The 25,138-nt window shown below is 41.5% G+C and overlaps 1 protein-coding gene across 1 annotated transcript; it reads left to right on the forward strand.

The window, feature by feature from the left end:
- The first annotated feature begins 900 nt into the window (after positions 1-900).
- Positions 901-25,006, forward strand: PDXDC1 (pyridoxal dependent decarboxylase domain containing 1). Its single transcript, XM_063171965.1, has 23 exons — positions 901-984; positions 6,680-6,753; positions 7,266-7,331; positions 8,516-8,599; positions 9,548-9,694; positions 10,221-10,410; positions 10,967-11,035; positions 11,524-11,602; positions 12,142-12,226; positions 13,064-13,112; positions 13,200-13,301; positions 13,464-13,589; positions 14,293-14,343; positions 15,232-15,295; positions 16,161-16,249; positions 16,899-17,004; positions 18,007-18,178; positions 18,823-18,941; positions 19,766-19,887; positions 21,790-21,882; positions 21,963-22,059; positions 22,245-22,349; positions 23,112-25,006. Exons 1-23 carry the CDS (start codon positions 964-966, stop codon positions 23,369-23,371), a joined length of 2,370 nt encoding a protein of 789 aa, XP_063028035.1. The 5' UTR covers positions 901-963; the 3' UTR covers positions 23,372-25,006.
- Positions 25,007-25,138: the final 132 nt, after the last annotated feature.

Genomic DNA, 25,138 nt, shown 5'->3' on the forward strand with positions numbered 1-25,138 from the left:
GAGCTCCCTTTGCTCCTGGCAATGGGCTCAGGCTTGACTGAGGGAACCATCTCCAGGCAGGAGGTGGTAGTTCGCTCTGTGACCTGGATTAGTGTCTTTGAAACTATCATGAATTCTTCCATTAACAACTAAAAATAGGCATAGGTAGATCTAAGATAGGTAGATCTAAGTAAAATTTAATAAGCGTTAGAGCGCGCTGCCCGGCGCTCGGCGGACACGGTGTGTCCCGGCCGGGGCCGGCCCTTTCCAGCCCTCATCCCAATACATCCCTGCGCAAACAACGCCAGCTGCAAACAGTGCTACTGAATAACAGCAGTGGCACTAATAGGACCAGGGATATGTACCGAAAAGTAACTCCAGCTTGGGAGAACAGAAATAAAGCTCAGGAAAAGCCCAGGGTTTGGGACTCCGGGGGCTGCTTGTCGGACGGGGCAAGTGCGTGCTGTCTGCCGCGGTTGTGCAGCGCTCCGGCGCGGGATCCGTACACGAAGGAAAGGCTTTGGTGCACCCGTAGGCGACAGTGGTGTGACAACCGAGAGGTTCGTGAAGGCTGGAGCCATGCAGAGCCCTGCCGGTGTCGGCCTGCCACAACCCGCCGCGGCCAGGACTCGAACCCGCGAACTACAGCTTCGCTCCAGAACGGCCGTCCATCGCCGCTCGGACAGCCCTCCCTGCGCATGCGCTAAGAGCTGTCACTGACCCTGGCTCTCTCCGGGACTGTTCCACCAGCTGGCGTGGGGGGGAACGACCTCAGGCGGTGCGCGGAGAGAAGGGCCGGCCCCGGCCCCGCCGCGCCGTGCGCAGTGTGCCCGCCGCGCATCCCCCCTCCCCTGCGGCGCGGTGGTGCGTGCGGCGGGGGGCGGGCGGTTGCCCAGGTGAGCGCGCGAGCGCGGCCCGCCCCGCGCGGCCCCGTCAGCGCTGCCAGCGTGGAGCGGCCGGGGCGGCAGCGCCGGGCCCGTGGCCATGGACGGCTCGCTCGAGAAGGTCTGCGGGGCAGCGCCGCCGGGCCGGGGATGGGGACAGTGACGGGGACAGTGACGGTGCCGCGCCGCGCCGCGAGCAGTGGCCGCGGCGGGTACGGTGGGGCCGGGGCCGCGGGGAGGGGCGCGGGCCGGCGGCGGCCGGGTCTCGGTGCGCGGCGCTGCCCCCGGGCTGAGGCGGCTTTGCCTGCCGGAGCTTTGGGGCAGCAGCGGAGCCCCCGGGCGTGTCCCCCTCGGCCCTCACAGCCGCCGGTGTGACCGGCATCCGTGTCCCGGATCCGGACCTAGGCAGGACAACTACCAGGAAATGCTTCAGGAGCGGGGTTTTCTGCTTTCTTTAAAAAAAAGGACGGAGCTTTTTTCCTGTCAGTGTCAGCCTTCAGCAGGGTAGGAGAGGAAACATTACTAAATACATTATTATTTTACCCATTTTTTTGAATCGGCATGGAGGCGTTCGCTTCCCCGTGTTTGCTCTGCTGCCCGTGCCGAGCACAGAGCAAATATTGAAATATTGGCTGTGCCGTGCCCGGCCCGGCCCGGGAGCCCCAGGTGCTCCGGAGGCTCCTGCCCGGCCCGGGCTCCTCCTGCCCTCCCGGGGCTGTCCCGGCCCTCGGTGGCCGTGGGGACCCCGAGCCTCGGCAATGGCCAGCGCTTGGCGTGCTGGAGGCTTTGGGTGCACACGCCCCTCCTTGCGTCATTACTATGTGCTGCATGCTCGGTGTGTGCCATCCTTGCGGTGGTCCGGAGAAACATGAATGGGATGTGCTCCAGCGAAATGGTCAGGAAATTCAGGAATATCTTTCTGACGTGGCAAAAAACGTTTGATGTATTACAAGCTTCCTGAAGAATACAGTGTTACAGAGTATTAGTGTTTGAAAGCTTAGGTTCTTTATTATTGCTGGCAGAAGTGACTCCTACTTGTTCTCAAAAAATAATTAAGTAAAATTTCATTGGAATAGTTTGGAATACGCTGTCTATGAACTGGACTCAAAGAGAACCCTGGTGTGATACAGGGTAATTTAAAGAGGTGCATTAATACAGGGCAAGTGTAGTACTGACCAAGCTCTTTGCTTGATCAGTTCATAATAAGAAGCAATAAATACACTACAAAAATGAAATACCTAAAAGATGTCCATGTTTTAGTTATTCTTGATGTGAGGAATAGTCTGTAATGGCCTGCAAAAACTTGCCTGTCTGATTTTTCCATATATGCAGATAGATAGGTGTCAAGAGTTATCATTTTATTTACTTCCTCTCTTGTTTATCACGGCTTTTTTTCCACATGTGTGATAAAAGCTGTAGTTCTCTGTATAATAAAATGCCATAATACAATTATGGTCTTCTAGATATTTAGCAGTAAGTGCCCTCCTGGAATAATCTTTGGTTAAAATTGTGGTAAATCTGTACAATTTGCAGTTTATCAAGTCTTGACATGACATGTCAGAATTCTTCTCCCCAAATATATTTAAAATTCCTCCAGCCTGGCATACATTTTCCTGCATAGAATGTCTGTCCACTTATCTCATGGACATTATTTAACCATTATCAAAGTAGATTTGAGACTTTTATTTGAACCATGGATTCTCTCCTTGCTGTGTATTTTTGCAGGGTGCCAGTGATGTGGTAAGTACTTTTAAACTTGTATTAACATTTGTTGCAACTTTGTATTTTTCATAACCATTTTGGTACAGTCACCTAATGAGCTGTGATGCAGTGATGTTGGGTGACTGCAGGCTTTAGGGTCTTGCAAATGGAAAAAGATTTTTTTAGCAGATGAGAAACTTCCTGAGAATAGAAAACATTTTACAGTAGGACTGCAGTGAAAATCATTGCACAATCTGACTCACAGGTGTGCACACCAAACATCTCTTGGTTTGATTTTGCAAATTACTTTGTTTCAGCAGCTTTTTTTTTTTTTTTTTGCATTATTTTTTAAGGTATTGTGTGTCATAAGTGATTTAATTATGACTGATTTTATCTGAAATTCAGTAATCTTTTCTTGGGCTGAACTTGTTTAAATAATTCTGGAAGCCTGTGTTAGATTTCAGAAGTTTGCCCTAACAGAACTATTTTTTTTTTTCCCATTTGGATTTTGATTGAAGTCACCAATCTTTTGAAGGATTTTAAATTTCAAGTTAGGTGACTTTGTCAGTGGTAAAACAGTGCAAATTCTTTCCTTGTAACTCCTTGCTATCTCTACAGCAGTATTTTCCCTAAACATGAAAAAAACTGTTTTGGTTTCTTGCTCAGCCTGTGGCTCCTGCCTTTTGTTACTGTGCTATTTACCACAACATCCTGGTAAGTTTACAGAAAACTCAGGCAGCAGAGCTGCATTAAGGTCCTGGCTCATGTCAGGGGAATAAATCAAGATTAAAAGAGTGAACATCTGTAAGCAGAAGCCTTGTGATGACACAGTGCCATTTTTATTCAAGCCAAACAGTCATGAAGTATCTGGTTTTTTTTGTTATCTTAAACTTTTCTTACCCTGGAGAATAAAAACAATATTCTTTTGGTTGAAGAATACTGACATTGTTTGGGATTAATTTACCATTGAGAAGAGGTTTTGTTTTTTTTATGGTAAAACCATCTTTTAAGGTGTTCCAGTAATGTAGTGGGAAAATGAGCTCCCCTGAAACAGGGAATGAGCTACACCTGTGAGTTGCTTCTCATAACATTAGTTTATGTAAACTGTTTAAAATTCATCCCTTTGTTTCATTAGGAATACAGCCTACAGAAATGCAAAACCAAGACTGGAAAACATTGGTGTAGAAGCAGCATTCTTCCTTTTGAATTTGCAATTAATTTTCAGTCTTATCACAGTTGGAGAATGGCCCCTTATCCTCTCTGCCCAGTTGCCAAGTGACTCCCAAGGTGTGACATTCTGCCTGGAAAGTCATAAACAGTTCACAGTTCAAAGTACTTAATAAAGTAGTCACAGGTTAGTTACAGAATGGGGAAGTGGCTGAAATCAAAGCTGTTGCAGGACAACCTGAGGGAGCTGGATTAGCACATAGGGAGGCCATGAGTGATAAGAGTTGAAGCAGGCTGAGTGAGGGGTGCCAGGGGCTGAAGGAAAAGGAGGTGCTGGATGTGAATGGACCCCAGCAAGGAGAAAGTCATGGCTGGTGCCTGTTAGAGCTTGGAAGGATTTGTGTGTCCTGTAAGTGCCCTGGCCAAAGGCTCCCTGTGAGCCAGGGGAAGGACTGAGTGCAGAAACTTCCTGCAGCTCCTTTAACCCCTCACCACCTGTGCTGGGAGTGTTCACGAACTCCTCCCACAGTCATTTCTGAAACCTGTTCAAGACCATGAAAAAATACTGTTTATTACTGCTCTTGTTATTCAAGTGTGTTCAGAAACCTTTCTTAATTTAATGGTCTGTTGCTGCAACTTTGCCACACCTGTTTTTCTTGCTGCTCAAAAGAAGCAGAAAGTCTCCTGCTTCCCAGCTCCATGGCCTTACTAATGTGAGCAGAGGAGGAACATTCAGAAAGTTCAGCAGGTAAAGGTGAGCTTCATCTCCTTCCAGAACTCAGAGGAGAAAATAAGCTGCTGCATATCCACTTAGCAATTGGAAAAATCAGAAGAGATTAATTTTCTAATTCAGCCCGTGTCTGAATTCTAAGACTTTGTGGATTTCATAGCATTTTTTGGAGCTTAGTGTAACTTAGGAGTTTTAAAGGTGTATTTTATGTCGTTATTCTGGCAGCTTATTGGCAGCAGGGTTTCATGTGTGTAATTAGTGAGTGAGAGGGGATGAGTCACAAGGTAGGGATGTGCAGTTTTAAACATCTGATGTCATTTCAGTTGGTGAATTTTATGTTAGCTGCAAACAAAAGCAGCTCAGAGCCCTTTTTATAATGTCTCTACATCTCAAGTCCTTATTTACAACAGATATGAATGTTTGCATGTGATGCTAAGGAAGGTTGAAACAAGTAACTGCCTTCCAGCCATCGATGATGTTTTATGGCAGCCTGAATTAAATTATGTGAGATAATCACAATCAGTAGATTGTGATAATTTACTCTTTTAAGGGCTTGCAGGAACCAAACTGTTTTTTTTTTTTTCCCTGAACTTCTTTCCAGACTTTCTTTGACATGGTGCAACTCTGGAAACCACTCAAAATGTATGAACATATTGCCAAATATCAAATTTATATTTTTCCTTTGGTTATGTCTGTTTTCTTCTGAGTATTGAATGCTTGCAGTGTGTGTTGGGGTTTTGAAATCTGTGATGAGGTCTGGAACTTTTTGTATTTGTACTGCCTTGTCACTCAGTGCTTAATTAGGTTGTGGTCCTCATACCCAGTGGTTGTACAAATCAGTGTAGAAGTGTAAAAACCTATTTATTGCTGAAAGCTGGGATTTCTGATGGTAGAATATTACTCAGCACTTGCTCTATTCTTTTGTTCTTCCCCCAAACATTTGTTACTGGCCACTTCCAAAGCCATGGAATAGAGAATTGTCAGTCTTGGTCTGATCACTGTGCCCATGCCCAGCTACTGATTCTTTCAGCCACCTACCACTTACTGTAATGTGAGTTAAATCTCAAAATATTTGGTTAAAAATAGTCTTTCATTGAACATATGGTAACTCTCAACTTAATTTTTTTTCCTTTCTTGATCAGTCCTCTGGATGAAAATAGTGTAAAATCCTCATGTAAATGAATCCCACTACCTTCTGTGATTAAATTTGCTTTTGTGTCTGCATCTGCCTGAGTGAATGTGTCTGCCTGTGGGATTTCTTTCCTTTAAATAACCCCTGTCCTTTCCCCCATTCCCCCAGCCTTAGCAGCAGCCTGCAGGGGTAACCACCACCAGAGTCTTTGGTACGTGGGTGCTGGCTTGGTGCTGAATTTATGGGGGTTATGGGAGGCAGGGACTCTGTAATGGGGTCACCTGAGTAGCTCAAGGGGTTTTGCCATTTATTGTGCTGGGGCTTAGCAGTGGTGTTGCCTTCTCCCCTCACACTGGGGTATATTTATTTTTCAAATATAGGTAAATCAGGCTCTGCCAAATGACACCTTCCACATTCTCTGGAAGCTTCAAATGGCATCAAATCCTTAAATGGATAAATGCTCCTGTCCAGGTGTCTGGTGTCAGTGTCACAGGCTTCTGTCAGGCCTCTTGGGTTAAGGTTTATGGAAGAAACTTCATTCAGCCAGAGCAGTTCTTTGGGAAATACTTTGAGCTTGTCATTGGTTCGGGGCAAATAAGTTTTCCATGATTTTTAAACTCTTCCATCTGGCAATATGTGTGGTTACCTGAGTTCAGCAGTGAGATCAGGATTTTTGGCCTGTTCTGTGCAGCTGGAGGATAATTGCTGCATGCCAGCCTGTCTTAGCTGCCTGCTGCAGGTTAGTTTCACTCTTCTGTCTACATGAAAGTTTCACTCTTCTGTCTCCAATTAGTTAAGATTAAAAACTGGTTTATAGGTACAAGAAATAGGAAAAAATAGATTTACAAGGGTATTTAGGTTGGGTGTTTTCTCGTCTGTTTTGAAAACTACCGTTGTAAAAGTCTGCTGGGGAAATGGCAGGGAACGATGCCATTTTATTTCTCATCCTCAAAGGATACTTTCTTGTCTTTCTAGATCCAAATGTTGAGGTTTTAACCCCTTCTAGGATTTATTATATTGTAGAGACAGTAGTAAAACAAATGGGTTTTGATCTTTTCTTGAAAGTTGCTTTCTTTTTCCTAACAGATGGTGGACCCTACTCTAGCAGAAATGGGGAAGAATCTGAACGAAGCAATGAAGATGCTGGAAGACAATCAGAGGTACAATAAAAAACAATGGCTGTTTGTGCTAAGGGGAGGGTTATTTGTGTCACTGGCATGAAGCAGAGAAACCCCTCATTTTCCTATAGTTTAAGGTCACATTGTCATTCTGAAGCTTACACCTATACAAATCATCTTTGTTTCTCAAATGCTGGGATTTTTAAAGTAAATGTATACATATTCATGCATGTTCTCTGATACCCAAAACAAGTCTGTTTTTCAAAGTTAGGATTTATTTTTTTATTATTGCAGTGCCAGCAATTTTTGATTCCTGTATATATGAGATTCTTCTCTAAGCTTTCTTATAAAGAGCTGGAAACCCCAACAACTTGGAAACTCTTTAATTCAGTCTGAATGAAACTTTTGTGTCAATCTCATCTGGTTAATTTCTGAATTATTGTCAGTGAAATAGATACATGTCAGTATGCATTTCTACAAGTCAAAGTTAATTACATATTTGAATTTATCAAACACAAGCTAAATACAGAGTTTATTCTGTGTCTTTAACTTAGGAAAGTGGAGGAGGAAAATGAAAAGAAATATGCACGGAAGGATATTCCTGGACCACTCCAAGGCAGGTAAGCAGCAGCATTTTTTAGATAATGTTCTTTTCAAAGTCTTAAACTACACATGTTAGTCTTCCAAGCAACTTGCATTAATGGAAAAGTTAACATTTTTCAGGCATCATAATAAACTTTTTCCCATACTCTCATAGGGGGAAAAAAGTAATACTATAATCATACCAACTATTTTTATTCTCATGTAGAAAAGAGAAAAAAAGATTACTTGTCCACAGTGACTGAAATTTTGAACTCTTGGAATCTGATGAAGTAGTGGTGCCTACAGCTGTTATTGAGACTCAAAGTAAACATAAACTTCTATTGAATTAAAGCACCCAGATTAAAAAAAAACCTGACACTGATAAAGTAGAAAACAGTAAAAAAAAAAAAAACAAAACAAAAACCAACAAAAGACCCAAAACAAAAGGAAAAAAGAACCAAACCCCAGGAACCTCCCACCTTTTCAGCACAGCTGTCTTTAGAAATTAAACAGCTCTTGTCCATAAGGCAGGTAAGACCATTGTACTTGAAAATGAAGATTTAACTTGGTTGTGTCCTCTGTGGGAGATGATCCTGCAGGAGCTCAGGCCAGCACTTCAGAAAATTTTGCAAAAGCTATTTAAGTCTCTGCTGTGCAGGCACTAACCCTGGTTTGGAGTGGAGACACTGAGTTATCTTTCTATGAACAAAAAGCAATTTCAGCTATCAGTGTAAGTTCTTACACTACCGTTAATTTCAGTTGGAGTTAGAAAAGTTGAGGTGGATCTTTTCCAGTTTTACCGTGTCATGTGAGAAATCAGACACAGCTTGTGTCTGCCAGAAACTGAGATTTGTGGGGAATTGTTTAAGAGATGTGCTGAGTTATGAGCTGAGGCTGGTTCAGGTGAAGTGAAATGTGGGTCCTTAGCTACTGCCTTGCTTGGCTGTGTAGCAATAAGAATTCAATGTTGGCAAGTCAGGCTTTTCAGACCAAATTTTCAGGTATCAGTAGATTTGTTTTTCTGAATCTCCTACTATAAACAAGTAGGATTTTGAATTGATTCAGCATCTTCATCTTTGTGATCAGTTTTACTGAGATCAGGGAACCATTTCTGTTGCTGTACTCAGCATTCAGTAAAAGTGGAGTGTCCCAGATGGCCTCTTTTAGATGCTTGAATTTTCCTGTCTGTGTCTCTTTAATGTGGTTTTGTTTACCCTCCCAGTGGCCAGGATATGGTGAGCATACTCCAGTTAGTTCAGAACCTAATGCATGGAGAGGAGGAGGAGGAAACTTCACAGTCCTACAGGTGAGGCCAATATCAGTTACTGGATGTGGAAGACACCTGATTTTTTAATATTCTGATCACTATAGAACTTATCCACGTAAGTTCTATATGTGTTTCAGTATATATAATTTCTCTACATATTTTAGTATATATATTTATATGCATAAGTATATATATTATTTATTTTAAAGTGTAAAATATTGTGCAACCAGGTAACTTTTTAAAGGCAGCTTACATTGTATAGAGAAGCAGAATAATGCATGAAGCTTGGCTTTCTTAAGATTACAAGGCTTGCATTACTAATTGCTAAATGGAGTTATACAAGGGAAATGTTTCTCATGTGACACCTCATTTCTTCCACTTCCTCAAAGTTGTTTTAAGTCTTAAAGATTTGAATACCAATAGATTTTGATCATGTATCTCTGTAGATTTTAAAATTAAAGGATTTTTTTTTTCATTTTTCAGTAAAATGGAAATAGTACTAACTGATCTACAGAGGATTATTGAAAACTAACATTCAAAAAATATGGTCAAGGTTAAAAAAAAAAACAACAAAAAACCAAAACCAAAAAAAACCAACCACCAAACAAAAAACCCCTAATAAAGAAAAGCCGTGCCTCTAAAAATAGTAATGTAAGTGTCCTGAGTTTTCTGTGCATAGGAGAGGAGGGTATTAATGCACTCTCCAGTCCCAGTGCAGGTAAGGTGCTTCGTTCCAGCTCATGTTGGCTGTTTCAAAAGCAGGAGCTGTTCCCGTGAGCAGCTGGGCCAAGTGAGGTGCTCTGTGTGCACTGGCAGCTTAGTGTGTCATACATGAGGGTGGCTGTGATCTACTGCACTTCTCTCTGCTAAATATTTAAATTGCAATCAACCAATTTTGCCAGTGTGCATTAAAAACCCATAAAGCCCATATTGCTGTAATGCCCATGCCCTGGGTTTGACTGGCAGTTCCTCTGTTCTGGCTTGCAGACTGCAGAACGTTGGTGAGCAGGGTCACATGGCTCTACTGGGACATAGTTTGGCTGCTTATATATCTGTGCTGGACAGAGAAAGACTGAGAAAACTCACAACCAGGATCCTTTCTGACACTACTCTCTGGCTCTGCAGGCTTTTCAGGTGAGTCCCTGAGAATCACTGGTGTCACAAGGTAGTGATAGCGTTTAAAAATAGATGTGATTTGACTGAGGATGTCTACTAAAGAAACCACCAAACTTAGAAATCCTTGGAAGGGCTGAACACAACCTTAACCTAGCCTAAAGAATATATGTTGCATTGTCTTTAAAATTAGCAATCCAGAATTTAAATCTATATTAAAACCAGAATGAAGCCTTTTGTGTGTTTCCTCCCACACTCCACTTTTAGTAAGCAAGGTTTTGAACTCTCTAAAGGCAATCTTAAAGGAACACAGATGTTTCTTTCTTGCTTGCTCTGAGTCTAAATGAAAATATATACTAGGCTTCTCTCATTGTTAATCTCAGCCTGTTTCATAAAGGCTTTCTTTTAATCTACTTTAACCTGGAAAAATAGAAGGTTTTTTATTATCTTCTCTGTCCTGTATCAAGCTTTGTTGTTGGTCAGTGTTATTTTAGTCCTTAAACTGACTGTTGGTTTTGTGCTCATATTTACTTGGCTTTTCTGGCAGGTATGAAAATGGATCAGCCTATTATCATGAGGATGATCGTGAAGGTCTCCTGAAAATCTGTCGGCTTGTAATTCACACCCGCTATGAAGATTACACACTGGAGGGCTTTAACGTGCTCTACACCAAGCAGCCTGTCATATACATCAGTTCTGCTGCCAGAACTGGCCTGGGCCAAGCTCTCTGCAACCAGGTAAAGTCAGTCAGGGGGGCTTGGCTGCAATTAGAACCTTCCTGGCTTCATATTGCCTGCATAGCTTTGAGTATTTTGGCAACTTATTTTTCCTCAGGGTGGAAATAACAGCAAAGGAAGCGGAGTCCATACTGGGCATATCCTCAGCTGTAGTAGACCATACATTTAAAATAAAACCATTTGTCTGGGAAAAACACTTTGAGTTTTTATTTACAGCCTGTGTTTTCAGCAGTGATACAGTGGGAGGAAGAGAAATTTTCTGAATATTTCCACTGAAAGCATCCTGCCTGCTAACTTTGTAAAAAATGAGTGATTGTTTCTAGGTTGCATTGTGATTTACATAAGCTGTTGGTCATGTGAGATAGACCTGAGCCCATACATAATTTGTCCTGTGCTTTTTCCTTACTAATTTTGTTATAAGTTTTAGCAGAAAACTTACTTTATAATGTAATATTAAGGTTTCTATTGTCAGACTGGTTTTTGTGTCGCTCTGTATTAGTGAACACATGAAAAGAGTATTTATTTCTCAGCTGAAATTCCATCTTTTCTGTTGCAGTTAGGGTTGCCCCTTTCCTGCATGTGCCGTGTGCCTTGTAACACCATGTTTGGATCTCAGCACCAAATGGTAAGTTTGTTTTCCCTAAGAGCTTTTTCTATGCTTTGATTGCTTTTTAAGCCTCATTAAATGAATATCAAGTATGCTGTTAGAAAAAGCTGTTAAGACATTTACTTTTTTGACTTCTAAGTCTTCTGTGTTAAGGCTGTGTGAATCATAGATGGAAATTTTCTAAAAGCAGTTTGTATCTTGGTCTTATCATTTGCAAAATATTTTAATGTCTTTTAAGTAAAGTGCTTTTTAGTGCAAGATTTCTAGAATAGGAGTAGTTGGAGTACTTTCACAAGCTGCATGGTGTATTTGTGTTGTATTTTTCACAAATGCTTTATTCAGATTATTTCGGCTTTGAGAAGAAGAAAGTGCAAGCCAAAACCAAGGACATTGAGAATTTCCTTTCAGAACTTCAGAATGCTGTTAATTTTCAATCTTAATGCATTTTCCCAGTTCAGCAGAAATAATTCAGTGTTTGACAAACATTGTTTTCTTACTGATACCAGGATGTTGCTTTGTTGGACAGACTGATTAAAGATGATGTTGAGTGTGGAAAACTGCCTTTGTTGCTTGTGGCCAATGCTGGTAAGTGCTGTGGACAAACAATCACAAAAAACCCTATACTACTTCATGAATACATATTCAATCAAAAACCAAAAAACATATAAAATTAAAAAATAAAATTTTTCCTAAACAGCTCAGTGGTTGCATATCAAGAAATATCAGGAAATATCTTAATGACCACACAATAATTATCTGTCCAAAGGGGATTTTATTTAACTAGTTCAAATTTGGATTGTGCTGTTACAGTTCTGCAAATGCCAGTTGATGTATTAATATGACTGTAACTTCCTTTAGTGAGTGCAGATCTTTTGTTAAAAATCAATTTTACATTAACACCTCAGAATTTTTGGATGGATGTGCTATCAACTTTAGCTTGAAAAATGTATTTTTCTTCTAGTTAATTAAACACATGTACAAAATTTGCTTTAAGTATGAATGAGGGAGGTGACTGTTACTTGCTTGGGACCTGGAGAGTGATCTGAGATGAGTCCAAGAGGCTGATTTGGTAGAGCCTCAGTGCAGGCTGATCCTCTGTCACTGCCTTCTCCCTGTTCAACCAGGGACTCCAGGAGCTGGGCACACGGACAAGCTGGGCCGGCTGAAGGAGCTCTGTGAGCAGCACAAGATGTGGCTCCATGTGGAAGGGTATGGAACTGCACACTTGCTGCTCTGCAACTGTGTTCATTACAAAGTCTGACTCACAGACACCATCTAATTTAACAGCTCACACAGAGCCATAGGGCCAACTTGAGTTGGTCATAGTAAGCAATTTATGTGGTTATAATTTGTTATTGTGAGATAGAAATCGATTTACATACTCAAGAGGAATTAATTGGAGAGGTAATTTCAGCACAGATTAGTGATCACTTTTATTCAGATGGTAATCTTATCTGCCCTTGCTTTGAAGAGCTTGAAATATTAATAAAAAGACCTTCTAGGCCAGAGAGGCCTAAAAAGACCTTCTAAGTCAAGGAGGACATTATACAGTAGTTATTGAGAATGAAATGGCACTTCAATGAAGGAGGTCAAGAAGGCTTCAGCAAGAGCCAGGAGAACTGGGAGAGGGAATTAAACCAAAGGGAAAATAAATTCCAGGAACTTGGACAATGTCAATGAAGACTCCAGTGCTCTAAGGTAATATTTTTTGAAGCTGAAATAAGGACAGTATCTCCTGGTATTTTGTAGAATAGCTGTATTTGCATACTATTTATTTCTGATACCAAATTGATGCTAAATTATGAATATGACCTTGGGTGATGATTTCACCAAATGTTGGACTGAAAATTTTTAGAACTAAGTAGGTTTTTACTTCTGAGTTTTCAATCTCAGAATACCAAGTAGCAACATCTCCTGCATTGTTAATGAAATATATATGAAAAAAATTACCTCCCTTTACACATCAATATGAAATATTTAAACTGAGATTAAAATGCTGTCTCTTAATACATATTTAATATATGCTAAACCCACTTTTTTTTCCAGTGTGAATCTGGCAACTTTGGCTTTGGGTTATGTCTCCTCTTCTGTACTGGTATGTTTCACTATATCTAGAAACTTTAAAATGTGCTTGTTTAAGGTTATATATGGCTTATATTGTGCTTATTGTAATAAATTTCAGGCTGCTACAAAATGTGACAGCATGACTCTGACTCTGGGCTCCTGGCTGGGGCTCCCTGCAGTGCCTGCAGTGACCCTCTACAGACACGAGGATCCATCCTTGGTACGTTCAGATTCTCACTCACCATCCTCCAGATCCTGGCATTCTGATTCTGAGCAATGTGCTGCCATGTTCTTCATAGGCATCTAAATGATCATTTCCAAAGCTGGCAAAGTGGCAGCATTGAGGAGAGGCTGACAGTGCTTTGTTTGTTTTCCTCCTCAGTCCTTGGCAGCGGGGCTGACGTCGAGCCAGCCCGTGGAGAAGCTCCGTGCCCTGCCCCTGTGGCTGTCCCTGCAGTACCTGGGCCATGATGGCATTGTGGAGAGGATAAAACATGCCTCACAACTGGTGAGCAACAGCCCAGCTGGGATTTGTGACAGCTCTTGACAGATCTTCCTGGTTATTGTGATGTGTTGTAGAAGACTCAACTAAAATACTGCAGTTGTTGATAGTATAACATTGGGTTTCACCCATGATGAAAGCACAGGAAAATGTTTGAGGCAGGATTTGTGCTTTTACTATTAGATTATATGTATATTTTTATAAGTGAGAAAAAAAAAAGTCTTTGTTCTTCCTAGACAGTGAAGTAACATAATAAGTTCCTTTTTTTGTCACTTCTCTTAACTATTTTTGCTTGAAAGCTCTTCAGAGAGACTTTATTTTCCTACTCAGCATTGTGTTGATTTAAGTACTGGTAAATTACTTTTAGTAAAAAGGACTTCAAAACATTTCTTGAGGTACAAGTGCACTGTGTTTGGAGTCCTTACTTTAGTAAAAGTTAAGGTCCAATATAATGTGTTAGTTACAAAATGCAGTGCTTATATGCAAAATATTATTTCTTAAAGGCCACACTTTGTAGTCAGTGTTTAACTAAACCGCGAAAATCTTTTTCTGTTGCATTCCAAATTGACAAATGAAAACTGGATGAGTCTGACATGTTGGAGGGGTTTGCACAAAAATTGCAACTGTTTAATGTTTTTCAGAATAACTTTCAACTTCTAAAACTGCATTTCTCTCTTCCATTTGTTCTCCTTCTGCTCTGGTCTTCTAGAGTCAAAGGCTGCTGGAAAACTTGAAAAACCTGGATTTCATTAAAACTTCGGTACAGTTTATTTTTAGTACTTTGGTTGTATATCTTAGTTTCTGCCTGTTATTATAAGAATAACTTTGACTAGAATAAATTATTAAAAATATTATGTTATTCATAACCATCGTTTTGAAGGTGCTTGGGATCTTTCTAATTAGGTCCTGGTGTTCAGTGAATGCTCTTGCCTTGGCTGTGACCTCTGGATTGTGTTTGTTCCACTGCTCTGTACTGGTGCACCCATGGGACTGCAGAGGAGCATCCAGAAGTTGTGTTCAAAGCTTGATTTAATTCCATTTAGAACATGGCTTTGCTCAGTAATGCATCTATGAAACCAGTTTCCCTAAGTGTGTCTAATCTATTCTGGCTGCATCTTACCCTGCTGTTGAAATCATATTGTGAACCCTGTGATATTGTACAAAAAATTATCCCAGCCGAGGTTTCTACACTAGAAAAAGGTTTAGAAATCACAGCTAATGTATTCATTCCAAATTCAGTTTCTGTGAGATGTCCTGTCCAACAGGGTTTGGTTATTTTACTGACCCTCACCCCTGAATTTTAGTGGATATTTGATGGATAGAAAATGTAGTCAGCTTACTGACTAAGCTGTAGAGTATTAATGGCCCTGGGAGTTCAAGTTACTGTATCACTTACCCTCCTTCTCAAATAAATCTTGGCATTTTTAGGATTATGAAATAGCCTCAGACTGTCTCCAGAAGTAGCACAGTCCATCTCTCCAAAGCAGGAGCAATTACAATCTTACTTTTCCTGCTGGAACTTTCTTGGTGTTTCCCAGTGATTCTGGGGTGATTTCCAAGAGTGTACTGCTTTGCTCAGCAGTACAAGGGATTGTACATGGTGTTAAATCTTTAAAAAAGTAGGGGAAAATATTTTTTTTCTTTTAAGGTTGAAGATGAACTGAGTTCACCAGTGGTGGTTTTCAAGTTTTTCCAGGAATATTCAAATAGAGGTAGGTGATTTATTTAAAACCAAACAACAACCAAAAAAACACCCCTCTCTATACAGTACTTTAAACTACAAATTCACCAAATGAATTTGAGATAAATGCGATGTAGTGCAGTTCTCTCATGTAACGTGCTTTCAAAAGGTTGTGAATGCTGGTCATAATCTGTGACAAATCATCCACGTGATAGCTTCTTTTTATAGACAGACTGCAGTGTTTTAAATTTTCATAACAAGTAATTTTCTGCCTTCTTGAGTGAGAAGATTTGCATATGATTTTGATCTTGGGAGCAGATGATGGAAGTCTCTTACCAGCTGCAGGCTCAGTATGAGTGTACTGGTGGGGAGAGATTTTGGTTTGTTCAGGTTTTTTGTTCCTTTCAAACATTTCATGGCTTGTGGCAAGCACTGCATTGCTGTGGTTTACTGATTACAGTTCCTGTTGCAATTTTAAAAGCAGCAGAATGCATTGGGAACAGCTCTGGAAATGCTGTCACGGGTATTAAATATGTGCAGCCTCCTGTGACAGGACTTTGCATTGTGAAAACACCGGTTGTATTTCCATTGGGGCATTTTAACTTCAAAACTCAGAAGTATTTTACTGCTTTGTTGTTTTTTTTTTTTTTTTTAGCTATTGCATTCAACTCTGTTTTACTTCCAGTATTTATTGTGTTCAACATATTTTTACAAAAACATCCATGTTCATCTGCTCCAGGCCCAGTACAGATCCATGTTCATCTGCTCCAGGCCCAGTACATGGTGTAGATGTGTTACATTAGCTGGGAAAAGTAATTGTCTTTTATCTAAATTTTAGGTTGTCTTTTATTTAATTAAGTAAATAAAAATCCACTTCTGTGTGTCTTTGGATTCAGATCAGACCTCACATGCTGCACAGGCCTCAACTATTCAGCACCCCATAATAAGCAACGAAGGGCACATTTATGACACCTTCAATCAGTGGGTAAGAATGGAGGGGAGTGACAGGGGAGTAGTTCAGGGGGTCATCAGGAGCTATTATCCCTTTGTTAGAGTAGTTTGAAAGATTTTCTTGATCTGATTTCCTTTGCAAAACTTGTGGCTGTTTAAAAGATTAATTTGCTCTGAAGCAAAGTTGCTCTCACATTTCTGATCATTTTACACATAATTAGTAATGAAATCATTCCTGAATCTTAAGCTCTTGGTTGTTCCCTTGATCTTGTGAATATGTGTAAATTTCAGAATTCTTTTAAATCGGCCAAATTCTCTATGTCTGTGTATGTCAGTGTATTGTTGAACAGACAGCTGCTTTTTCCAGCTCTTGAGTTAATTCTAGAAGCCTGTGCTGGCAGAGCTGAGCACGTGGCTGGTTTGGATCCCTTGTGCAGTAATCATGGCACACCTAATGGCAGTGACAATTTTGTGGAAAATTCTGACTTGTAACACTTGCAGCTTGTCCCAAATTTCCATGATTTTAAGGGTCTGTTGAACTCAGTCATCTCACCGCAGGGTGAAGTATTTTGGTGCAAGAACTGAATTTGAGGGAAAACTGTGTCTGTGTTGTTCCCTGAGCTGAGGCAGGGCCTGCAGGAGCCATCCCTGCCCATTTCCCTGACTGTGCCTTGTCCCTGCAGCTGGGAGAGCAGCTGGCACAGCTGGTTCCTGCCAGCGGGGTGGATGTGGTGGAACTGGAGGATGAGGGCACCTGCGTGCGCTTCAGCCCGCTCATGACTTCTGCAGGTAATGTTCACTCCAGCCAGCCCCCTGTAAATGCTGCCCTGTGCTGGGAGTGGTACAGCAATCTCCTGGGGTAAAAGCAGATGTGCTCAAAAAGCTCCTCAGGATATTCTCTTGTGGGGAGGATTTTCCTATAAACAAACAAAACCACCTCAGCTTTATCATTTTGCTGCACCTCAGCACTGGGTGCATGAATGGGAGCCCAGCTGTTGTGGGTCATGTTGCCTCACTATCTCTGCAGAGAAACACTTCCTGGTTACTTTTTTAACTAATTAGGAAAAGCAGTTAAATTCCTTCTCTCAGCTGCCTAACACCAGATGCCTGACCTTTCCACACAGGTGTTTCAACACTGCAATGGTGCTTGTGTTCAAAACACAGCTACTTAGCTGGAATAATTATTTACTAAGCCTCCAGGGTTTTCTATAACTATTGATGGAGGGGGGGGATACAAAAAAAAAAATCTGTGTTTTGGAAAGCAGAAGCACAGAGAAGTGTGCAGGGCTGAGGGGGTGCACAGTATCTCCTGTTGGCTTGTGTGGGGTGAGGGGCTTAGGCTGTAGAACAGCTGACACTCATGAGAGAAGGATCTGGTGTGCACAGAACAGCAGATTTTAGAGTAAAACTACTTAGTGATGCTGTGATGTTTTGTTTTAACCACCATGGAAGCTAATTCGTGTCCAGCTGGGCTACAGGAAGAGGATGTTTGAGGGGTTTTTTTAATGCTAGCTACTGATGTAATGTAAAAGGGTATTGTAACGTATCCTTATTAATTTGTAACATGAAAAAATCCTTTGTATTAGTTTTTATGAAATCCTTACTTTCATTTTGATGTCTCAGTTCATAGATAACTGAACCAAAAACCCACTTACATAGACCAAGATATTCAATACTATCTGTAAATTTTATTTGTGATTAACTTGCAGAGCAGCTCCTTTACAAATCCTTCATTCAGACATCTGTGTCACATCCCTCACACTTACCACACACTAACACTTTGCTCTGCAGTTTTAGGAACTGAAATACAAGACATTGATCACTTGGTAGACTGCTTAAAAATGAAGATTCCAGTGTTGACAAGCACTCTGCAGCTGAGAGAGGAGTTTGAGCAAGAAGTGAGAAGAACAGTTAGCCTGTTGTATATTGAAGATCTTGGCTGGCCAGGGTTAGGTGTTGTGAGGTAAATTATTTTCTTCATGCTGTGTTTGCACACTCTGTGCTTGAGCAGACAGGACCATGTGGTCTCTTCAGTGGTCATTTGGATGTTTTGTTTACTGATTGTTATCTGGCTTTGCACCCAGCTGAAGCTTTTGAGTGCTTTTTAGGAAATTGCCTTTATAAAGTAATTGTCTTTGATTATTTCTTAAAGAAAAGCTGAAGAGCTGCTTTGGGCACCAGTTGTAACACTGGAAGCAATGTGTGTGGGATATGTAATGAGCAAGTGCATTCTACTGTCTTTAGCCAAGCATAACTTCTATTTTTATCTATAATGGCACTCACTGATATGCTGAATAGACTTAAAAAACCCTCCAGGTGTCTGTTCTGATCATTTGATGCAGCCCTCTGGGAAGGATTCTGTATAGTCAACACAGTTCAGGTGTAATCAATATAGCAACCAGAAATATCTTGTGTTGAGTTTGCAGCAGCAAGCTCAGCCCACCCCCTAGTCCCTGATGACAAATGCCACTAAACTTGCTGGTAGGAGCTGTAATGTTCTGAGGGTTTTGTTTGTAAAGTACAGGAGTTTGTAGAAATGTGCTAAATGTGTAGGTCCTTCTCTATGTACTGTAAAGTGAAATTGCTATCTCTTGGCTTGGTTTGAAGGTACAACTATCACAGTGATGAGAAGAATGATGACAAACAAGAAAAAGAACTAGAAAAAATCAATACAGAACTTCTGAAAAAGTTAAATGAGCTGGAGTCAGATCTCACCTTTTCTTTGGGTAACTGCACCATTTAAAGAATTTCTTTTCAAGCTCGTAGTCGTTCTCCTGGCTGTGCTAGAATGATTTGATAGGTTGTTATAATGCAGAATGAGCTGCTGCCCGTGTGATTATTGCAGGACACCTATAACTGTTCCCTCCTCCCCCCTGTTTCAGTTCAGGAGTGCTCACCAGGTGAGCTGTTCTCAGAAATCCTTGTGAAAACTGATGTGTGGGGAGCTAGACCAAGAAGGGTTCCTTGCCAGAAAGAACAAAAGCTGCAGCATTCCTGGGTGGAGATGGAGCCTTCTCAAGTGCTGCTGATCTAGTGGAAAGCAGATCTCATTCCAGACTGGCACTGATGGCTTCACTGCTCTCTGTGGCTCAATTATAAGCTTTAGATGACTTTTGTGATAATTAGCAACACTTTCACATTTACACAGTGCCACATGACAGCTGAAAGTATTAATTTGCTTCTTCAGAACTCTGATCTTTTTCTAATCAGCTGTCAAAAATTAAGTGCCCTGTGGTTGTGGAACCAAGTAATCTGTAAATGGCTGAAAGTTAAGGATCTTAAAGCATATTCAGCACTGGTATTTACAACACAACTCCTTGACTGTATAAAATATCCACTGTTTTTTCTTGCTCAGGTGATGTTTTCTGTCTTTGAAAACCCCCAGAGCTGAACTTTATTGGTCTGCATAATTTATACCCACACAGATGCTGCCCTTAGGTACTGGAGGGGGGTGTGTACTGGCATTTCCAGATTTACCAGCACAGTGCTGCAGCCCTTGCAGGATTGCAGATGTGTTCAGCACAAAGCCTGACTCTCCCTGTGCCCCTAGGTCCGGAATTCGGAGGGCAGAAGAATTGTGTTTACATTGGCATGGTCACAGAGGATCTGGATGTGTCAGAGCTGGTGGAAACTATTGCAGCAACAGGCAGAGAAATTGAAGAAAATTCAAGAGTATGTATTAATAACTCAAAAAATTTTGAAACCCCTTTTTTCCTCCCTTTTCATATTGGCTTCAGGACATGGTTTTGTTCATTGTGAAAGTAAAAATTGTGCTTGCCCACAAGAGTTTTAATGACTGTGGAAGGAATAATCTGTGTCTCCATACAGAGAGTTATGGATTATGATATTGTGAGGATGTCTGGATTTGTGTTCATAGTTCTGTGTGCAGTAGTTCTAATGAAAACCTTCATTCAGTAGTACTCAAGTAGCCTCATTTTATCATTCAGATTTTAAGCTGTCAAAAAACAAAAGTGAAGGTGTAAGTTGGTTGTGAGCTGGTGTTTCTCTTCACTGCTGGATGTGGTGGGATTGAGATTCTTTATATACCAGCTTTAAGATGAGACTAAGCTCTAAAATATGTCAAAAACTTTAAATTGGTGTCTTAAACCCAGAAATTACAAGTTACCTATTGAAGTAATAAAGCTGATGATGCAACTTCTATTTGTCAGAGCATTTACCTGAATGGAGTTCTTCAAATGTTCTCTACAATAGAATTCCTAAGTGAGCTGCATTAATCTGTCTATTCATTCTGCTAGTGTTGGGCATTTAATCTTCTCACCTCAAAAATAAATAGAACTTCAGAAATCCTTTGCCTATTTCTGCTCATGGGAATATGTTGATTATGGCAATGAATTTTTTTCTAGCAGTGACTTCCTGCCCACTCTTGACTCCTTGTGCTGCTTGGAGGGTGACACGAGGAATGTTCTGTCTGTAGAGCACCTTCAGGTTTTTAACTCTTGTAGTGAAGAGGTTGGAACTGAAGGGGCCTCTTGTATTCTGAAGGTTCCAGGGAGGAACAGAGTAGTGGCAGATTCAGAAGGGTGCAGTGCTTGGGACCAGCTGCAGTAAATCTGTGGATCTTCACCATGTGATCCAAAGCTGGGAAGCAGAACCCATTTGTGAATGCCCTTGCCTCACTCAGATGAGGAGGGTTGGTACAAGGAGGAGGATTTTACAAGAAGCCCACATCAGTCCAGCTGCCCTGAGACATGCAGCAAAGGCACTGAAAGGCAGGACCAAAGCTGAGGATGACTGGGCCAGAAACACAGAGGTTCCTCCTGGTACTCTGAATTCCACCCCCCTGCCCTCCCTGCTGCAGGCAGGGACTGCCAGGGGTCCTGAGCTGCCATGGGGCTCAGCTCCTGGCTGAGAGAAAAGGAGCAGCTTCTTCTTTGTCCTTTTATTAGCTGACAGGAACACAAATTTTTGGCATTTTGGAGGAAGTGCCTGTCCTTGTGCAATGTTAAAGCCAATATCAATATATGGAAATTGGCATTTGTCTCACACAAACAAAGATGGAGTTTCTTGGGTTTGTTCATTCCTTGTTCCTGCAGCTGTCCCAGTTAGCTGCCTGCCCTTTGCAGTATAAAACCCTGCTGCTGCTGGCCAGTGGCAGCTCTTTATGAGAGCAGAAAAACAACATTACCCTATAGGCTGACACATAGCTTCTTACTGTGAGGCTGATTTAAGTCCTGGGTGTTTCTAGGAACCAAAATGTACTCTATAAACATAAACATTCTTCCCTGACATTCATCTGAGGAACATTTATATGCTAAGCAGGTTTTCAAAGAATTTGGGTCATAGACTCATTTCTAAGTGGAAAAAAAAAAAAAAAAAAAAAAAAATGTACCATTCCTGTTTAAAATTACATTATTTCCTCTGGGTTTATGTGTTAAAAAATCCTGCAGTCAGCATGTACATTCTTTAATTTATAGTCATAATGAAATAGAGATTGTCACATACTGTCTTAAATTAGAAAAATATCTGGCTACCCTGTCTCCATCCTGAGAATCTGAACTAAAAAGACAGTTTCAAATCCAAATAATACATATCCTTATTTCTGGGTTTCATTAGCTCTTGGAAAACATGACTGAAGTTGTTAGAAAAGGGATACAGGAAGCACAGCTTCAGCTTCAGAAAGCAAACGAAGAACGGCTGCTGGAAGAGGTGAGGCCCCACACAGCCCTGTGGTACCCTGAGGTAACTCATCCCTGGGCTCTTTCACCATCTTGGGTTGTGCTTTGCAGGGGCTGCTGCGACAGATCCCAGTGGTGGGCTCTGTGCTCAACTGGTTCTCTCCCTTCCAAGCGTCACCCAAGGGAAGGACGTTCAATCTGACAGCAGGTAGGGCTTGGGGCACCTGCAGCTGTGCCATGCTGGCACTGGGGCTGCTCAGTTCTGTGCTGAGCCTGCAGCACAGCTCCTGTGCTGTTTGGTCATGAGGGACGTCATCTACCTCAGGATGTACAAGAACATGCTTTGCACTATTCCTCTAACACCCAGTAAGAATCTCCTGCTCTCTTGCACAGGCTCTCTAGAATCCACAGAATCCATGTATGTATCAAAGGCTCAAGGAACAGGCACCACTCCACCACCAACTCCCACCTCCAGCCTTGCAAAACAAAGACTTCCTGGTAAGTTTCTGTGTCTGAGTTTAATTTCTAAAACTTCCTTGACACAGGAAGACCCACATGATTTTCCATCTTTTGTAACATCTGGAACTAGAGCTCATCTTCTACTACCTTAAAAACCTTAATGTACCCATGGCACAGAACATTGCCCCAAGCTGTTATCTCTCCACATATTCTTCCTGGGACTACAGGAAGTTGTCCAATTAACTGACAACTGCCCAGGAAGTCTAGAATCTTCCTGTGGAATATTATGAGGTAATTGAGCTTTAAAAATGAACAGGTAAACAAACCAAAAGTTTTATTTGAAATAAAAGCATAATAACATGTAGTTATGTACTTCAGCTGCTGCATTTCTGTTGCTACCAAACATTTTGTGGCCCAAGGCATTCTGAGGTGAAGATGTGTTAAATCTATGGCCCTCTCTGCATATAGCTGTATCAGTAATTAATGCTGATTTGCCAGGCTGGTTTTAACTCACTTTTTGGGCTGGTGGCTTCCAGCCCATGACTTTCAGTTCAGTTGTTTAACCTGGAATGATTTCAGTTTGTAAGCAGGCAGCCTGGCTTCAGCTCAGGATACAGTAACAGGGGCTCTTGCTTTGCAGACCTGTCTGGGTCTGTGTTCAGGGTCCAAAGTAGCAGGCAAACAAAACCAACTTCTCTGCTGTTACAAAATTTCAATACTTCCTTTGGAAACTGAACTTGTGCACACCACTGTTTGTATTTGCTGCCTCCATGGGTACTGAATGCTTCAAACACTTCACAGGTCAGAAAGCTTTCAAAAGGTCTCTGAGAAGCTCTGATGGGTTCAGTGAGACCAGTTCCATCAGCCACTGTGATGACCTGGACAGGCTGGACCAGAGACCCCCAAATCTCTCCCCTGGCCAAGAGCAAGGATCTTTGGAGATGGAAAGAGCAGAGGAGCAGAAGGAGGTGGTGCAGGCAAAGACAGACACTGAGGACATTCACAGTGACCAGTCACCACCAGACTGCACCAAGGCAGAGGAGCAAGCAAGTCAAAGATAAAATCCAGAGTGTGGATTTCAGACTGTGCTGAGGAGGGCCCTGCCCAGGGAGGCAGCTGGTACCGGTGTGTTGAAGATGTGAGCAGTGCCACACAGTACAGTAATAACTACTGTAACTTACTCACTGGGATTTTGCACAAATATACATTCCCTCCCCCAGGACAGAGATTTGTCTTATTGTACACTTGTTACAGTTGCTTTAATCCTCTCCATGTTGGTGTCACCAAAGCTGTAGTGAAATTTATTGAGTGCTCATGAACGTTTGTAAACACACGTGGCAGTTATCCTTCCTGCAGGAGCCCAGGCATGACAGATTGCTAACTAACCACTCAGCCATGCACATGCTGAAAAATACAGTTGCACCCAATAATTATAGAATATCTTATGTTACTCTACTTTATAAAAAACAACTGCCAATTGTTCACCTTTTGAGTATTAAAAATTCAGTTTAGGCTCTCCTGCAAAACTTCTCCTGAAGTCACCCTGGTTCTGTGTTGCCTTTTTCAGTTCCCTTCCCCACAGCCTGCCCAGAGCTGTGGGCTGGGGGGCCCTGAGGATGGAGTCACTGAGGAGCACTGGGCCATCACCCCTTGTTCCTGCTCCTGTACCACTGCACCCCCAGCCACAGCCCACATGGGACTGAGTTAGTGAATTTTCAGCCTTCTAGAAAGCAATAGTGCCTCTGCATGCCTGGCCAGCTTCCTGCCCCTGCCCTGGGAAGGAGCACAAGGCACTGTTACTTTCCTCTGCACGCCATTTACACACCAAATACTGAACATGTTCATGCAGTGTAACTGGAGTTCTTTCTGTTGTGTATTTTTAAAGATAGCTGTAGTAAAGCTTGGAAAACCAATACATTTGTGATGGTTTCAACACTTATTTTTGAATAACAGTAACTTACTTATGGTAGGAATTGTACAGAGTCAAAAGAAATTATTTAGGTTATTTACATACAGCACAACTTCAGAGTGTTTGGGACTACTTAATGCACAAGCAAAGCTTGGAATAAATCAAAATCCAAAGTGTAAAACTCTTCTCCCAAACAATCTTAATCACTTCACTGCAGATTTTCAGAGTGTCTTGTGGAAAAGCCATCTTTGACAACACTTGCTTTCCCCAAGTAACCTGATGGTGATACAAACCCTCCCCTCCCTCTAGAACTGGATACTGCAGTTTGCTGCATTTGGTATTTCTCCTCCCTCCCTTTTATCCCCCCACAGGTATCCCTTAATACCATAATGACAGTAGTGGTAGTGGGACTTACTTTGAGAATCTACAAATTTGAGGGTTTTGAATTGTACTGGCACCTGATTTGACTCTCAGCTTCTGAAGCCTGCAGTGCTGGGATGCCATGAACAAGGTTAACTTTGCTTGGGTAATTTTGGGGTAATTTATGTAAATCAGTGCAATTTTTTCTAAAGTGCAAAAGCAATTAAATTGACTAGTCTTCCTCCTTGGTTTCTCTAGTGCAATGAAGTATGTTAATAACAGTAATTTGTTGGGGATAAAAGTTATCCCCAGAGAGATTAATTTTTAATGTTTTTATACTTGGAAATGTTAAATCGGTAGTTTTGTTGGAATGAGCTTCATTCTTTAAATAATTACCTGAATGTTTCAATAAAGATACTTCAAATTATTACTCTGGAATTAAGTTATTGTGGAAGGACACTTTGCTACATTCCAGCAAACTCTTTCTTTCCTTGTGTGTGCCAGATCATTTAATGAGGTGCATACCAGTGCAGTGACTCACCTTGTCAGTCTCCAGCAT

This window comes from Melospiza melodia, chromosome 18 (genome assembly GCF_035770615.1).
Source record: "Melospiza melodia melodia isolate bMelMel2 chromosome 18, bMelMel2.pri, whole genome shotgun sequence".
NCBI lineage: Eukaryota > Metazoa > Chordata > Aves > Passeriformes > Passerellidae > Melospiza > Melospiza melodia.